At 42.6% G+C, this 18,302-nt stretch overlaps 1 protein-coding gene across 2 annotated transcripts in view; it reads left to right on the top strand.

Annotated features, from left to right (window-relative positions):
* Timd4 (T cell immunoglobulin and mucin domain containing 4) overlaps window positions 1-9,812 on the top strand; it is a 34,143-nt gene extending 24,331 nt beyond the window's left edge. For both annotated transcript variants that reach the window (XM_046459950.2, XM_058584192.1), the window contains exons 6-9: window positions 5,546-5,586; window positions 7,111-7,195; window positions 8,674-8,713; window positions 9,629-9,812. In XM_046459950.2, coding sequence (XP_046315906.1) covers window positions 5,546-5,586; window positions 7,111-7,195; window positions 8,674-8,713; window positions 9,629-9,716 — 254 coding nt within the window. In that variant the 3' untranslated portion in view covers window positions 9,717-9,812. The remainder of the gene's footprint in view (window positions 1-5,545; window positions 5,587-7,110; window positions 7,196-8,673; window positions 8,714-9,628) is intronic.
* Window positions 9,813-18,302: the final 8,490 nt, after the last annotated feature.

Raw genomic sequence — 18,302 nt, 5'->3', positions numbered from 1 at the left:
GCTCTTGACTCAGACATCTTGGAGAATTTCCAATGATTCACACATGATATGAAGAGTGTTTTACTGCTAAATTTTTCTAACTATTTGAGAATATTTAGAAGTTATGCAAATGTACTAATGAGAACAGATTTAAATTTTTTTTAGTTATAGGTGGACATAATATCTTTATTTTATTTTTATGTGGGGCTGAGGATTGAACCCAGTGCCTCACGCATTCGAGGCAAGTGCTCTCCCTCTGAGCCATAATCCCTGATAACAGATTTTTAATTGTCTATAATCTTACCATTCAAAGTCAGATGTATTTGTTTTAGTGTTTCTTTTTTAGTTTTCTTTGGGGAGCAAGAGGTATGCGTGTGTTTCTGTATATACTTTTAAGTATCCACACATTCATTCCTTATGCTAACTATAATACTATATCCTTTTAAAAGATTAGTATGCAAAGATAATTTCCTCAGGTCATTCAGATTTCTTTGTAATAAGACATCCAGAATTATAAAGGTGAAAAAGACATAGGAGATCAGATGGTAAAATGTCAGCATTTTCAGATGAAGGCTGTATAGCTCAGAGAGGGGAAGTGTCCTGGCCATGGTCACCCAGCTAGCAAGCATGGGATAAGCACTTACTGATGGTGGAGAGGGTCCCTGGATGCCAAAATAAGAGAGGTTACATGGCAGGACTTGGAAGTCCTCTAAAATCCGGGTTGTTACAGGAATTCCATTTTGTCAAGTACCCTTACCTACCAAGAAATCAAGAGACCACTTCACTAGTTTATAGCAAGAATTCTAACTACCAAGAAATCCCTATTTTAGTGTTTTTCATTTAAATAAATGCTTGCCCTAAAGGGAAATCTAATATTAATCAGAGGTTTTGGTGAATGTGTAAGCTCAGAAAAAGTTTTTCTTTAAAAGATTTTCAAAATTTTTAAATAACACCTAATAATGCTACCTATCTGTGGGGTACCTTGTGATATTTCAATACATGGATACAGTGTGTGCTGGTCAGATCAGGGTAACTGGTATGTTCATCACCTCAAACATTTATTTGGAACATCAAAAACCCTAATGGCTATTATGAAATATACAATTACTTGTTATCAACTACAGTTACCCTATTCTACTGGAGAACATCAGAAGTTATCTGTTCTACCCACTTTCCTCTGTAACCATTAACCAACTTTTCATTCTCCCTTCCCCCTGAGCTTTCCCAGTCTCACTGGTAACCGCTATTCTATGCTCAACTTCTCCAAGATCAACATATTGAACTTCCATATAGGAGTGACAACATGCAGTGTTTTCTTGCTGTGGTTGACTCATTTCACTTAATATATTGTCATCCAGTTCTACGTTGCTGCAAATGACAGGATTTCATTCTTTTTTATGACTATATAATATTCCTTTATATATTGTATACATATCCCATTTTCTTTATCTCTTCATCTGTTTGTCGATAACTTGTTGATTCCATATCTTGGATATTATGAAAGGTGCTGCATTAAACATGGGAGTGCAACTATCTCTTTGAAATACTGATTTCATTTCCTTTGGATATACACTCAATAGTGAGATTTCTGGATCATATGGTTGTTCTATACTTAGTTTTTTGAGGAAACCCCATACTGTTTTCCATAATGGTTGTACTGTTGTTATCCTTTATCCAAATCCTTATCCACCAACATTTTTTTTTTTTTGTCTCTCCAATTATAGCCTAGCTAGAGTAAGGTGATTTTGGCTTTGTGGTTTTGGTCTGTGTTTCCTTGATGATTAGTGATAAGCATTTTTCTTATACCTGATGATCATATGAATATCTTCTTGAAGAAATGTCTCTTTAGATGACTTGCTCGTTTTTAAATCAGTTTTTTTTTTTTTGCCATTGAGATGCTTGAGTTCAAGTTCCACATTTATTCTGAATATTAATCCCTTGTCAACTGAACAGTTGACAAATCTTTTCTCCATTCTCAAGGTTGTCTCCTAACTGTAGATCTTCTCCTGTGCTGTTCAGAAGCATTTTAGTTTGCTGTGATTTTGATTTTCAAGTTTTGCTTTTGTTGCCTGTGTTTTGAGGGCCCTATAAAAAAAAATCTTTGCCTATTCCAATATCCTGAAGCATTTCCTCTATTTTCTTCCGGTGGTTTCACAATTTCAGATCTTACATTTAGGTCTGTGGTTCACTTTGTGGTGATTTTGCAATAGTGAGAGAGGTAGGAGGGCAAAGGCTATTCCCCAAGAAGGTCACAGTCTGAGGTTCTAGGTGGACATGGTTTGGGGATATTGTTCAACCCACTATAATGCCCCGCTCAGAACTGCTTTCTAGAAACTTCCCGGAGTTTTCTGTCTTTGTCTGATTGTTCTGTATGAGAGCCCAGAGCTTGGAGAATCTGAGGATGAGGAGACACAGCCATCAGGGAAGACAGGGTCTCAATTTGCTTAGTCCCCATGCCTGCCCACAGCATGGCTCCTTTTCTCACTGACTGGGATTTCTCTTGCTCTTCTGCATACAATGCTGTAGCCCCTGGCGAGCTTTCCTTCTAGGCTTTTTAGCCTGCTCCAAAGAAGAAGTCGAAAAAAATGTGCTCTTTGGTATCCTGCAGCAGTGTTAGTGTTTGCAAAATGTCTCTCCCATTAGGCAATTGCAATTTAAAACACAGGTTAGATTTGATAAAACTGACCCAGGCTGGCTTTTCTCTTTGATGGTTTCAATTTCTGGTTTATCCATCACAAGTGATTACAATGCAACGGCTTTTGACAGAACAGGAGTAGGAGTTTTGAATTCTTACCTGCAATTTCCAGCTCCAGGGGATAATAGCAGAGAGAAAAACAACAATAACTTAGTTGTAGGATATGAAAACACGCTAAATTTCCTCCTTGGGTTTTGATGCTCCTAGGCATTCGACAAGTCGCTTTCCCTGAACAACAAATAAGCTCTCTGGTACCAATTATGAGCCCTACACAAGCCAGCACATTTCTTCTTTAGACTTAACTGCAAGTAAGCTTGGAACGGGGTGGTGGATTTAATGATCCATCTCAGCAACTATTAGCCTAGAGTCTACTCTATCAGGGTGTCTCTCTCTCTCTTTCTCTCTCTCTCTCTCTCTCTGTGGTTTTTAGATTAGGCTTCTGTTTCATGGTTTTATTGTAGATGTGATTTTGTGTCCTTCTGGAGCTCTTTCCCCCTGCTCTGCTTTCCAACACATCTCTTTCTGATCTCTCTGACTGTTTTCTCTGTTTGTTGGTTTTTCCCTCCTCCACCTCTTCTGCCCACATTTTAATGCTGATGATTCCCACATTTCCTACTCTTCTCTCTGGACAGGCTGCTCTTAGATTTCTTATTCACTCTGAGGATTTTAACAGCTCCTTAGATACTGATGACTCCCAGATCAGTAACTCCAAATGCACTCTTCCAAAATTTCATTCAAACACATCAATTGCTTGTTAGGCAGGTAGTGCTTGTGTGTGTGTGTGTGTGTCCCAGGGGTACCTTAAGCTCCTTGGCCTCCCTGATCTCCACCCCTCTCTCTCCTAGACTTGCACTTCTGCTTTCTTGTCCCTGTTCCCCGTCTTGGCTGACCTTTATGTAGTACCTTCGTGACTCAAGTAGGAATTGGGAGTAAATGAAGACTCTAACCTTTTTCTTACCCCACATTCGGTCTCCATATCCTGTCATCTCCCTACTGAACAGTTCTGATATCTGTCTGTTGCCCTTCATTTCTACGAGCTCTGAACTTCAAACCTGGAAAAAAATTCTTGGCTGGGTTGGTCCCTTATCCCCGCCTTGGATCCTATCCTACCAAAACATTTCTGTGGTTTCTCCCTACCTTAGACTCAGGGAGACTTCCCAGCAGTACCCTCCTGGACTGTTTCTGCCCACCCTTCTTCTCTGCTGCCACTCTGGCCCCTGGTATTGCCCACAACAGCTCATCAACAGACAGGGCACCATGTTGCTTCTTGCTTCTGTAACTTCCCTGTCACCATTGCGACCAGGGAGTGCCTGGGTCACTATTCCCTGCCTGGTTAATTCTTACACAGCCTTAACTATGCTTAAGGATTATTCATTCGATAAGCATCTAGTGAGCACCAAAGTATGTGACAGGCAGCATTAGGGTCCCAGCATTGAACAGGCAGAAGGGACTTGTGGAGCCCCATCCAAATAAGACCTTCACTGAATGCCACGTTGAGCCATGTGCCACATTACCACCTTGGTCTGGGAGGCTGAAATAATCTTTTGACCCCTCTTCTCCAATGTGCTGTGATTTCTTGATGGTCGCAGGGGCTGTGCCTTATACACCTCAGTATTCCTAGTGCCTGGAATGGTTCTTGGCACTGGGTAGGTTCTCAGTAAAGTTCCCTTGTCACTCAGCTGTTAGTTATGAGTAATTAACTCCACATTTCAGGAGAAGCCTGACCTTCACATGAACGCTTTCTTGGCCCTTCAGAACAAGCCTGCCATCCTAGACACACCCCGATAGCCAATGCAGTTTCTTCACAGAATTTCACAGTTGCAATTGATAATCTTCTCAACTACTTATATAACAGCCTTGTGTCACATGATGATGAAGACCCTTCTGAGAAATGCATCATTAGGGGATTTTGTTGAGTGTAACCTACATAAAACTGCAGGGTACAGCCTAGGCTATGTGGCCCTGATGTGTGTGGCACAGCCTATTGCTTCTGACTTATCACAAAGGAAAAACATCAAGTCGAGCACAGGAGAAAATCACGCAGTGGAGAGACATGGGGAACACGAGCTGTCACCAGGCTGCGAGGGTCACAGGGCATGCGTGCTGTTTTATAGTAGACTTTTTTTTTTAAGCAGAAGGAATACACTCTAAAATAACAATAAAGCTCTATTATAGCAAATACACAAGCCAATAACAGGCACGGGTTGGCAGGTATCATATACTGTACATAATTAAATGTCTACCCTTTCATATGACTGGCAGTGTGGAAGGTTTGTTCACACCAGTGTCACTGCAGGTATGTAACACATTGCATTGTGACATTATGACACCTAGGACATCACTAGATTATAGAAATGTTTTGGCTCTGTTATCTCACGGGACCATTGTTGTATATGTGGTTCGTTGTTCTCCAGAATGTTGCGATCTGGGGCCTGGCTCCATTTTTATTAAATTTGGTTTTCTGCAGTGAGTTGTACCTATGAGGTGTAAGGTGTGGCCAGCACCGTGTGCAGCCTGTGATACATGCCCCATAAATACGGGTTAACTGAAAGAGTGACAGATTTTCATGCTGGAAAATATCCTGAAGGCACTGCGGGGGTCTATTGAAAACTTAAGAGCGGAGAGTCTCATTCCTACCTCTGCAATGGGGATGTTCCTCGGGGATGATGTTGGAGAGCAGATGAATTTCCAATTAGAACCATGTCCAAACAGATATGCCTAAGTCAATTATAGAAAAAAGGAAAGATGGTATCAAAGCATTAAACAGATCAGCTGAAATTCCAGATGGCCTTGAAAGAACTATTTCAGGAGGTAGTTTTTTTATTCTCCCATAGGAAACGTATAACCATTTCTCTCTGCTTTCCTTCCCAGCATCCGAGATGACAAGTCCCACGCAAAGTAAATCAAAAGAGGTAAAAGACCTGTGAAGTATGTGAAGTATCTGACTTAGATTTTAAAAACCCACAGTAGAGGTTTGCATAGATGAACTAGGGAGAGCAGAAAATTGCTCAGGGGGGAAAATGCATTGCAACTATTACAGAATACTCAAATAATTTGTAGACTTGTACTCGGGGCAGACATAATATTGATTGCCTCTTCTACAAGTGCAGATGTTCTGAAAGAGAAACAAAAACAATATATAAAAACACACAAAATCATTACGAGCTCCTTCTGTGTGGCCCGGGATTATTGACATACCACAGAGTCTACACCTGCCACCAGCGTTCCTCTTCATTTCTGAGGGTTCCCTTCATTTATTTTTATTATTATAAAAATGACTGAAGTCACTCTGAGTGAAAAGTCCGGGCAGAACAGATGTCTGTGAAGGAAAGGGACGTCTCCTCAGAGACAATCTGCTGTCTTTATCATCACTGTCCCCATAGCCTAGGGCATTCTGTGTGTTGGAGAATGGGACAGGAAGGGAGGAAGGAAATAGAGAGTGTGGCTGGTCAGTGGGTGATAAATAGTGTATGTTTGCCAGGCATCGTGGCCCACGTCTGAAATCCCCGTGACTTGGGAGGCTGAGGCAGAAGGACCACAGGATCAAGGCCAGCCTCTGCTAATTAGTGAGACCCTGTCTCAAAGTTAAAAAAGGGTTGGGAACATAGCTCATTAGTAGAGTGCTCCTGGGTTAAATCCCCAGTACTACAAAAAAAAAAAAAAAAAAAAAAAAAAGAAAAGAAAGAAGAAAAAAGTATGTGTTTTATGATAACTAGCAATATTGTTACCAAGTAAAAAAAATAGCATTATTTTTACATTTTTACAGTTCCGAACCTAATGGGAGACTGGAGGGAGCCTCACACCTGCTTTTCCACATCCTGTGTGAGGGAGAGCCTTGAATGATGTCATTGCCGGTCGCATGACCTCTGGGAAACTCATGACAGAAAGACAGTGAAAATGGCAAATAATGTCCCCAAGAATCATTCTGATCTCATGGGCTCCCTGACTCCACTTTGAGAACCACTGCAGTAGAAAATTTGAAATTGAGCTTCATTTTCTCTGAAATCCTGATTTCTCTAGAAGCCCAAGTCAGCCATGATAAGAACTGCACGGGCTCCCGTGGGGGCCCACAGGGTTAGGCAGTGGCTGGGAAAGAGATTTGACACGGCACCCAGCGTGGCTACTTTTCATCCTCCGACCCCTGAGCCACACACACGGCCCCTTATGCCTCATGTCCAAGACTTAGGAAAATTCAGAGATATAAGTAAAATCTTTCAGGTTTTCACACGCAAAAAAAAAAAAAAAAAAAAAAAAAAAATTAAAAAACCTAACTTGTAAGACTGACTTTATTTGGACATCGAGACACATTGGGTAGTTCGGGGTGGAAAGCGGTCAAATAGCTGGAGATTGGAAGGCATTATGGGGGCGGATGTGACCTCTGGTGTGGGCATTCTGAATGAGTGGGCCAATCCACCGCTTTGCCTGTGTCTCCCCAGAACCACGAGACCAACCTGGTGGTGATGGTCGCCTCCTGCCTGGGGTTCGTGCTGTTGGTGTTGGTGGCTACGTTTCTCCTGCGAGGTAAGCTGGGCAGGACGGGCGAGGAGGAGCCCTTCAGAGCAGGGTGACTCTAGCAGGACCTCACCATGGACACTTTCTGCATCCTGTCCCTATCTTCCATCCTCAAACAGGCTCATCTCTTATCACAGTCCCCATCCCAGCCAGGGAGGTTACAGGTAAACCCATCTCCATAAGGTGCTAATGGCTTTGTGGACTGTCCTCCTAGTAGAGTTTACATTACCAAAAAAATAAATAAAATAAATAAATTAAAAAAAAAACAAATAAATATATGCACCTTCACTGATTGGACACTTACTCTGTGTGCTTCCTGACCCAGGACTCTTTTTTTGGGGGGGGGGGGCGGGGGTACTGGGGATTGATCTCAGTGGCACTCGATCAGTGAGCCACACCCCCAGCCCTATTTTGTATTTTATTTAGAGACAAGGTCTCACTGAGTTGCTTAGCACCTCCTTGTTGCGGAGGCTGGCTTTGAACTCGAGATCCTCCTGCCTCAGCCTCCCAAGCTGCTGGGATGACAGGTGTTTACCACCGTGCCTGGCTGACCCAGGACTTTTGACATGCTAGTGGTTCCATCTACCTTACTCCCTTAAGTGGTAGGTACTATTGTTGCTGTCTTAGGGCTGAAGAAACCCTTTGCTAGGATGGCCCCAGGAAGAAAACCATAAATGATCTTGGGCTGCTGAGTTCCCTAAAAGCAGGCTTTCTTAACCTAGGGGCTACAAATTTCCTTCACGGGGAGATGCAAATACCTGGAAATCATTTGCAAAAATGTTCGATGCCAGAATCTGAATTTTTCAGGGAACAGGGTCCATTTTTTGTAATAAATCTTCAAGCTGGTCCATGACCTTGAACACAGACCCCACCCCACCAAAGAAAGACAAAGACACTGAAACACTGCAAAAAGCCAAGAAACAAGAGTTTTTGGTTTTCTTGAAAAAGTACAGACACATGGCCGTAACTGATACCCCTTATAAAATGGAGAGAAATTATTGTTTCAGGGCAGCCGGTCACCAGATGAGACTAGCAGCCATCTCAGCTGGTTTGGGCAATAGTGAAATTTGTGTATTTCAACACCTGTCCCAGGTGAACACCACAAAAGGAAACTTAGAACTTCATGGAAGCCCATCAGCCATATTAGCTGTCACACAAAGTCATAGTTACAGTTTTGGGGAGAATCTCGGTAGATCTCATACAGAAGTGTTTAAAAACCTAAATGAATACTTTACTTCTGGGCCCGCGGATGACTCATCAATGAAGCCGCTCCCTGGGGTTGCCCTCACGTGGGAAAAGCTGAGTGACTCAGGGCTCCTCCTTAGGCCCAGGAAATAGCAAGCCTCCACCTGGGGAAAGGTGGCTTCCTGGCCATCTGTCTGGGAGGCCTCCCTTTGGGCTCTCTGGAAGGGAGCACTGGGCTTTCTCCAACATCCCACTCCTTCTAGCACAGCCCCCCTCCTCACATTGCCCCCTTGTCTTTTCAGGGAAAGTCACGAAAACCAGTTGTTTGCAGAAACACAAGAGGTAATTCATCTTGCATGACTGATTGTTGTGATGATTATACAAGCTGTTACAAATGATTAGATACTACCCAGCGGTTTAATGACTCATGCTTGTGTTCTGATTAAACACAGCGCTGGAGAGATGTGGCTTTAGAGGTGGAAAGGTTGTGGGGATTTAGCTCACATTAACCTTTGTCTCAGCTAATACTATATATGTTAAAAAAGAAATGGAAATACAAAGGCAGGTGGCATTAATAGAAGTATAGCATGCAAAAGAAAGAAGGCGATGTGTCACTTTTACTCTGCTTGAACTTTGTTCAACCCTGGGTAATTGATTTTAAAAATATCTTGTTAAATTGGAATTCATTGAGAGGAGAGTTGGGAGGATGGACAATGAAAAAAAAACACACTCAGAATATTATTCTTGGGAATTCATTCCTCTGCCCAATGAATTTTATATATCTGACTTGTTCTATAGCTTTTTGGGAAATAAAGGAAAAGGTTTGGTGTACGTTGCTGATGAAGGTCTTGCTTTCATTAACTCATTGTATTGAGAACTCAGTGTTTATTAACTAATAAGCATCAACAAGCTGGGAAACAGAGGCTCCCCAATGTGACTTTCCAACATCATACTTGATGATCCTTTTGGTAAATAAATGCCCAGACCGTGATCGTATATTTTATTTTGCTAAGAAAGTTTCGATTTTCTTGTAACAGTTAGGCAAACACCCTTCATGTCCTGCAGTCTCGGTTTTCCCATCTGTAAACCTAGAAGCTTGGACAGGAGGGACTCCAAGTGCAATTTCCTCTAATGGTCTTGGTCAGTTGCAGGGTAATTTAGCAGCATCTGTAGTGTGTGTGTGTGTGTGTGTGTGTGTGTATGTGTGTCCCTGCTCTTGGTGTTGTTTTCCCTTACCAGATTTTCTTCTCTTCACAGATTAGACAAACAAATTAGAGAAAGCAAAAATGCCCTCAATGACATGCACCGTGGACAGGACGATGAAGATGGGCTTTTCACTCTCTAACTTGCTACTTTTTCTTAGGATTGAACAAGGCCCTGATGCTTGAAATTTCCATTTAAGTCTTGTGGTGTTATAAATTTCGTTTTTTTGTTTTTTAAATGTTTCGACTATTGTGTTGATGTTATGGATCCGGTTTAGTTTTAATTTCACGCGTGAGAAGTCTTTGGGGGAGACCACATCTTCTCTGCCTCGTGCTTTAACCATCTCTGCAGTGTCACTGATCAGTGATCTTCCATATGATACCCGGGTAACCTCATCACCACGCCATGGCAGGAGTCCGGCCAACCTGAGGGCTGCTCTGAGATTAAGAAATATTTGAGGGGCTGGGGATGTGGCTCAAGCGGTAGCTCGCTCACCTGGCATGCGTGCGGCCCGGGTTCGATCCTCAGCACCACATACAACAAAGAGTTGTGTCTGCCGAAAACTAAAAAATAAATATTAAAATTCTCTCTCTCTCTCTCTAAAAAAAAAAAAAAAAAATTGAAACAAAATCTGTCTCCGATGGCATCTGCTTCTGGGTCCCTGATGAATTCCTTGCACTGATAGAGAACGTGTCCAATCTCTCCTACCTGGAACCTCTCCAGAGGGTGGCAGGAGAACTTCACGTCTCTATCCTGCCTTGCTTCTGGGACGAGATTTCTGGCCCCTTCACCACTGTCGTTGGTTTGTGTTCTACATGTTGTATCTCTCCTTTTTCTGCTCAGCTTTCTGAGTTTCGGGCCCCACTGAGGTGTCGTCTGAGCAGCCTGGGATCCGTGCCTTATTAATAATGCAGAAAAGATGTGGAATCACACCATCATTTTGATTCAATCCTCAAACTCCCCAGTTTTCTGCACTTTTTTAAAATTTTCTTTTCATATTCTAGTATCTTTAAAGGTGACTGTAGTGTCACCTCTTAACTCTTGATTGGGAAATTTAATGTGGGAATCAGCCAGAGTCCCTCAGAGCCAAGCATGGTGAATGACAGGGACGGTGCCTGGACAGCAGGGTGACAGCAGGGCCATCCAAGTACATAGCTCTCAGTAAATTCATGGCGACTTTCTCCTCAATAAGAACACACTCATTTTAAAACTTTAATGATACCAGCATGAGAAACCCTAGGAGAGAGATCAAACTCAACAGTCGCTGAATGAGTAGATGTAAAAGTGTGTATCAGAGAGACTCTTGGCTAGCCAGTGGGGACAGGAAACCTGATCTGAGCGCCTTCAGACGTGCTTCCCAGCATGGGTGGGGTAACAGCTGATGGCAGGAACACACCACCCTCCAGGTCACATCTTTGGGATTTCTACTCTACTGACATGACCTTAAGGAAAGAAAAAAAATATCAGTCTTATGATTTGAGCTGTGCAGCCTATAGGTTCCTTGTCCTCTTAGTTCATAGGACATTGATCCATTCAGCAATTAATAAAAATCCCTTGCTTGTCGGGCACGGTGGCACACGCCTGTGATCCCAGTGGCTCAGGAGGCTGAGGCAGGAGGATCCAAGTTCAGAGCCAGCCTCAGCAAGTTAGTGAGGCCCTAGCAACCTAGTCTCTAAATAAAATATAAAAAAGTGCCGGGACATGGCTCACTGGTTAAGTAACCCTGAGTTCAATCTCTGGTACTGAAAAAAAAAAAATCCCCCTCTCACATATACATTAGAAGAACAATGGGCCCAGAGCAGCCTGGCCCATTTGGTTGGTATTTTAAAAAATGGCGGATGTGACCTAAGGAATAGAAGCAACTAGCAGAGGATCAGTGGTTCCTTCGGTTCTGTTGTCTCCATTAGTTTTGACATTAGCTTGAGATTCTAATGATCACTGACTGGTGTGCTGAACTCAAACATTTATTTAGAAATAGAGTGGGGTTGGGTCTAAAGTCAGGTTCAGGGTCTCAATTTCCCCATCTAGAAAATTGAGAGGGGTCTAGATGACTTGATCAAGGTAGCCAGGTTGCAATATTGTGTGAGCCAACAATATGCCCACCCTAATTTAGCTCCTGCCCCCATCCATCTTCCTGAATAACCATCAGTGTCATTACCAACTTGGGTCTGATTAGAAGAAGAAGATAGCAGATACCTCTGAAACACAATGCTTAAGCTCAACGACTATTTTTCTTCTTTGCAAGAAGCCATCTTCAATCATTTCCCAAATATTTTTCTGAAACTCCTGGTTCAAAATAAGAAATTTTTCTTTGTGCAATTGTAGTATTGAACTATTAACTAATATTGAACTACTAGCCTAGTAGTTTTCAGTCTTAGTGGAACTTTATAATCTACTGGGGAGGTTTCTCCTCCTCCTCCTCCCTCCTCTCCCTCCCCCTCCTCTCCCCTCCCTCTCCCCCTCCCCTTCCTCTCTCCCTTTTCCTCCCCCTCCCTCTCCCCCTCTCCCTCTTCCTCCCCACTCCTCTTTCTTTTTTAATGCCAATTCCCGACTCTTACCTTTTAAAACATTATTTTAGTCTGTGGTGTGACCTAGGCATCTTTTTTTTTTTTTTTAATGTCCCAAAGCAGTTCTACTATGTAACTAGGGCTAAGAACTGCTGCTCTAGCCTGGTGATTCTCAAACCACCACGCACTCAAACTAGCACCCTTAGCATCATCAGAACTTGTTAGAAATACAAATTCTTACCCTCCCCTCTAGCAACTGAATCAGAGGCTCTGGGAGTGGATCCCAGAGGTCTGGGTTTTAACAAGCCCTCCTGGTGATTCTGATGAATCTTGGAGTTTGCAAACTCTTATACCATAATCATCCCTAACAGGTGGATTGAGATTTCAAGGAAAAATTCTGCCTCTACCATGAGCCCAGCCTGACAAAGGGTTTGGAGTGTCCAGCATCAGCAGGTGGAAGTCCTGCTGCTTCCTCTCACTGAAACTGTCACTTTACTGCTGCTTGGACCCTTGCAGTAGCTTTCTCACTGTCACCACCACCAAACTCCTTTTGCTATCTGTTCTGCACACTACGACACAACTGCCTTCTTCAATGCAGATCTGAGATCCCTGTCTCCTGGCTTCCAGCCCTTTCCATCTGCAGCCCCCAGCCCTAGATAGAATAAGCAGGCTTAGGGTAATAATGTCCATCTCATTCCACCACCTTTTTTACCCCCTGACCCCTTCCTTTGCCTGCCACCCCTTTGCCCTATCTAGAGTTCGTCTAATCCTCCCATGCTCATCATTACCCTAAGTACATCTATGAAGACACAAATGATGTCTAATACTTTGTATACAACCAGAGATATGAAAAATTGTGCTCTATATGTGCAATATGAATTGTAATGCATTCTGCTGTCATATATGACAAATTAGAATTAAAAAGAAAAGAATAAGCAGGCTTAGGGTATGCCTTGAGACACAGTGACAAACTGGTCACAGGCCAGGTAGCTGATAACAGTTGAATAAGGCAAGGGGAGGTCTTGTGGCCTATGGCAATTGGAGTGTTTGTGTGTCCAGTTAAGGGCACGAAAATTCCAAGTTAGTTAAAACAATGTCCTGGGCAAATAATACATGGCTGTGGGTTATAAAGGTAATCAGTTTGGGAGTAGGTGTAAGAGGTGGATTTTTTGTTTTTAAATTTTTTTTTTTTTTTTTGTTTTTAAAAATTTTTTGTTTTTAAAAAGATTTTTTGTTTTTAAAAAGAGGTGGGTTTTTAAAATCAATTTAAAAACATGTCATGCTTAGATTCCTTGATCAGAGGAAGCTGTTGGTGTAGTTGCTCCTCTTGTTCTCTTCATGTACTTGGGATGAATTGGTAGCTGTGTCCAAACAAGTTCCTAGTATCTATTGTGTGCTGGGGAGGGGGAATCCAGGAGGGACAATTGCCTCCCACAAGGAGCTTAAAGTCTAAAGGAGACCAAACATAAGTGGGAAGTGCCTTACAATGGAATCACGCTGTTTCCCAGTTTCCATGATGCAGGACTTTGAGGCAGCGTGTGGCTCTTATAGCTGATGGTTATGGTAAGTCCAGAAGCAAACCTTGCAGGTTCAAAGCAGCCTAATTCTTCAGCCTTGACCTTGGCCTTTCTAGGCTAAACGAAACAGGTAATACACAAATTTTAATGAGCATTTTCTGTATTCTGGGTATTCTATTAAGTTTTTCAAAGCCATTATCTCACTGGATCCCAGAAGAAGGTCCAAGGAAGCAGATATATTCCTCCTGCTTTGGAGCTGAGAAAACAGAAGCACAGGCAGGTGAAGGAGCTTGCCCAAGGTCACAAGGTCCAATTTCTGGAATTGGAACAGGCCTGAAGGACCTTGCATTCTGGACCATTACCCTGAACTTCTCAGAGAGGGCTGTAATTTATGACATCTTGCATAAGGCGCTGCAGCACTGACCTGCACTGAACCCAAGTAGATTTAGTTTGCTCAGATCTGTGGCAACCTGAGTGTAATATCAATGGTTCAGTGGTTCTCCAATCCCAGCCTCTTTGTAGCTCCGTCTTCCCTTTTTCCCATATTATTGACTCAGAATCTGATTTGCATTTGCAGAGGAAACAGCGAGTGGAGAACCTGGCAGAAACTTTAATGATGCCAAGAGGGACACATTGAATGGAAATGTGTTGAACTAACTCATGAAGAGCTGAAGCCAGCTGTCAGCAGGCTTAATGAAAGGTTAACAGGAATTCAGCAATGGGCGGCTGGGGAGACTCTTTGTCTCTCTAAAGAAAACAGAAAGTTGAGAAGTGGGCTCCCTGGATGGAGGCAGGAGCAGAAGGAGGAAGCCACTGGAAACCACAAGTCTGACTCTAGAAATAGAGTTTCATTTAGATTTATAAACATGTTACAGTCTTAAAAAAAAAAAAGAGGTACTGTGAGTTCTCAGTGTCTGAGCATCGAAGGACAGTGGGGGGAAGTGTTCGGGAATAAGATTAATGCTACTGCTATTTTGAAAAAGTGTGTGGGGGGGGCGGTGCCTAAATGGCTGCTCACAGAACAGAAGGTGGCTTCACCGTGCCTGACCTGAAAAGATGGTGTCCTGCAGTCATGTGCATGACCCAGGTTGCACATGGAGCAGCAGGGGTGGGGAACAGGAAAGATCTTCATGCATCCTTCAATTCAACCCCTATTTTTCAGATGAAGAAACTGAGGCCAGGCTTCAGGCCACACAGCAAACCAGAGCTCCAATAGGGACCTACTCTGTGTTCTCCAGGCTTACCTCAGTGGCTGTCATCAACTTGATACTTGGATTTTTCAAAGTTCAACTGCATCTGCCTGGTTATTGCCCTCCTGAGAGTGACAGCCGCTGATCCATGAGTTTCTCATGGAATCTCAGCATTCCACAACCACAACCGCCAAGCCATCTTTCCCAGCTTACTGCTGACCTGTAGTGCATTGCTGCTCCCCCAAAAGAGGAAATGGAATGCAGAAGAGGGGAGCTTGGCTGCTCTCTTGCTCCCGACTACCATGACACATTTGTCCTAGTTTGCCTGGGACTTTGCCACTTTTAAAACTCAAAGTTTCACATGTTGAAAACACAATCCCTCACCCCTACTCCCAGGCAAACTGTGATGGTTGATCAATCTAAGTCCATAGCTAGAGATCAAAGGCAACCACTTTCCCAGTTCTTTTACTGACAGGCCCTGCACATGACATTGGGGTAGTAACCAATTTTCCTGTGACTCTGAGTTGATCCCAAGTAGAATTTAGCTTACTCAGCTCTGGTGTTAAAATAGAATACTACCAGATCTAGATTCTAGACCGTTGGCATTCAAAATATGGGGCTCAAATCAGTGGTATTTTCATCTAGGAGTTTACTAGAAATCAGAATCCCAGACCTTAGTCTAAACCCCCTGGATGGGAAAATCTACAATATAACTTGTAAGATCTGCAAGTGACTGACATGCACATTTCATTTTTAGAAGTTCTGGTCTAAAGCATTGATTTTCAAACCTGGTGTCATGTTGGAATCACCCAGCGCCTAAAAACATACCTATTCCTGGCTTTCCTCTGAGGTCCTGATGTGATTGGCTTGGGAGAAACCTGGGCATTAAGAGTTTGTAAAGCATCTCAGATGACTGTAAGCAGCAGTGTTCACAAACCACTGTTCTAAGGGCAGGATAGCTCTGTGCCAGAAAGCAATACTGCTAATTAATCAGGATAGAGCTTGGCTTAAAGTTACAAGCTTATGTGGTTTTAGGGCTCTCACCTGATTTCGCTCAAAGAAATGATCAATAAAATTGGTGAAAAAAATCTGAGAAGCCAAGATAATGACCAATTATTATGAAAGAGGCTCATCGAAGTAACTAAAAGCCAAGAAGTAATGTTTGGTCTTTGGATGTGATAATGAGAAAACAGAAAAGATAAACAGGGAAGGAATGTCTGAGGGTTAGGATGGTGGTATCCATCTGTTTAGAGGACAGCACAGGGATAATGAAGTGATGCACCATGATTATAAGAGAGACACAGGGGATTGGTTAAGTGGAAATCTTGGTTACAGAACATACCAAAAAGAGAAATTGCTCATAAAAGTTAATAAGTATTTTTTCATCTGTTTCATTGTCCAGAACCCAGTCTCACACACACAGCCTCGGGCAAAGGGATTGAGATTGCCAGGGCTAAGGAACATGATAAAGAGGCAACTGACAGTCCTCTTGTACCTGAATACAGTGGGAGACCCCTGCCAGAAATCAGATAGGCATTCATTGCCTCATTAAAATTGTATTCAGCTGTAAGTAAGAGAAACTAAAAATAATGACTTAATCACTAAAGACTCTATTTCATATTATTGGAAGTCTGACTTGGAGCTGTTTCGGGGCTGGTTCGGCAGCTTCCAGAATGAATTATTAGTAAGGTTTTTTGCCACTTTCTTGGTTCTTCCCTCAGGATTCCAAGATGGGCTGCTACAGTCTGATATGCTTCCACACAAAAACATTTCTTGCAGAAGAAAAGGAAGTGACAAGTGGGACTTTTCCTCTAATATGACTTTTTACCAAAAAGAGAAATTGCTCATAAAAGTTATTAAGTATTTTTTCATCTGTCACACACCCAGCCTTGGGCAAAGGGATTGAGATTGCCAGGGCTAATTTACACCAATCACAGTTCATCCGCCAGGCCGGACACATCATCACTCAAACAAATATTAGGATCAGTTAGCTTGGGGAAATGGGAGGCTGTTGGGCACACAACCTCAATTTCTGCCATATTCACTCATTCAACAAAGGCTTGCAGTTTCTCCTAGATGCCAAAGGATCTCGCAGGGTGCTGGAGGCTAGTAATGGATATGACAACTCACACCCTGTTCCCAGGCAGTTTACAAAGCCATTTTTATCTTTATTGTGCATTTTATGATTCCAAATGGTCGGAGCATTTCTGATGTACCTGAAACCAAAAGAGGAACAGGAAAAAATGTCTCGTTGTTCTGTGTACACACCTTGAAACTCCGGAACTGTACCTTTGATGAAAGTATCACAATTCAACAGAGGAATAGAGCTGATATTTCCAGACCTAGGAGGGAAGGCAAATTATGGTAAGAATTTGTAGCTACAGTGAAATGTTACAAGCTTGACAGAGAGTAGTTGGCTTTAGCAAAGTGCAATACTGCAGAATTGAAAATAATCCTACCTTTTATTTCTACACCCCTTCATATTTTCTAAACATTTCAAATGCAGAGTGCTCTGTGTTTGAGGAAGGGCAAATTTTTATTTTATAGGGGGGAATAAATGGAAGCACAGAAAAGCAAAGCCATGTTCAGGTTCCCACCATTATTAATGAGAACCAAGTGTCCTGAGTCCTCCTTAATCCAATAGATCAATATCATCATTATAGGATGCTCAGGTACCTAGATTTTTGCTCAGATCTCATAACAGGACTAATGAGCATCACTAATATTATGTGCGTACTTGGAGTAGGCCAGATATTTCCCTTAGCATTTTCAATGCATTATTCTATTTAATGGTAACAGCACCCCCCTGAAGTGGTTGCTAGTTTTATTCCTGTTTGACTGATGAGGAAATGGAAGCTGAGAGAGAGAAATTGGCTGGTCCAAAGTTGAGATTTGTTAATCAGCTTTCGTTAATCAGTTGAGCGTGTTAATCAGCTTTCCATCACTATGACCAAAATGCCCCGCCCAGAGAACAGCTAAGATGAGGAAAAACTTATTTGGGCTCATGATTCCAGAGGATTCAATTCAAGGTCTGCTTACTCCATTGCTCTGGGTGAGGCAGAACATCATGGTAGAAGGGCCTGATCAAGAAGATCTGCTCAGGTCATAGCAACTGGAAGTGGGTGTGGAGAGAGAGACAGACCATGGACAGATATAGACCCACCTGTGCCCCTAGTAACCTACTTCCTCCAGCCACACCCATCTTAGTGACCACCTAGTAGTCCCTTCAAATTATTAATCCATCAAGTGGATCAATGTAACAATGAGGTTTTCTTTCATAATCTAATCATTTCACTTCTGAACAATTCTGCATTGCCTTATACAAAAAATTTGGTGTGTCAGGGGGACCCTCACATCCAAGCCACATGGATATGCAATTTCAAAGCATGGAAATTTACCTGGTGCTCTGACCCCTCCAGGTGTATAACACCACCTCAGTGATCTCTAAATGGGGCAGGTAGAAAGGACTACTCACCTGTGAGGTTTAGGTTTCCTCCGTCTGCTGTAAAAAGAT

The sequence above is a fragment of the Marmota monax genome, unplaced genomic scaffold, assembly GCF_021218885.2.
Source record: "Marmota monax isolate L192 unplaced genomic scaffold, Marmota_monax_Labrador192_F-V1.1 WCK01_AAM20220418_F8-fsc00229, whole genome shotgun sequence".
NCBI classification, from domain to species: domain Eukaryota; kingdom Metazoa; phylum Chordata; class Mammalia; order Rodentia; family Sciuridae; genus Marmota; species Marmota monax.
This window is presented reverse-complemented; position numbering and strand designations above follow the sequence as displayed.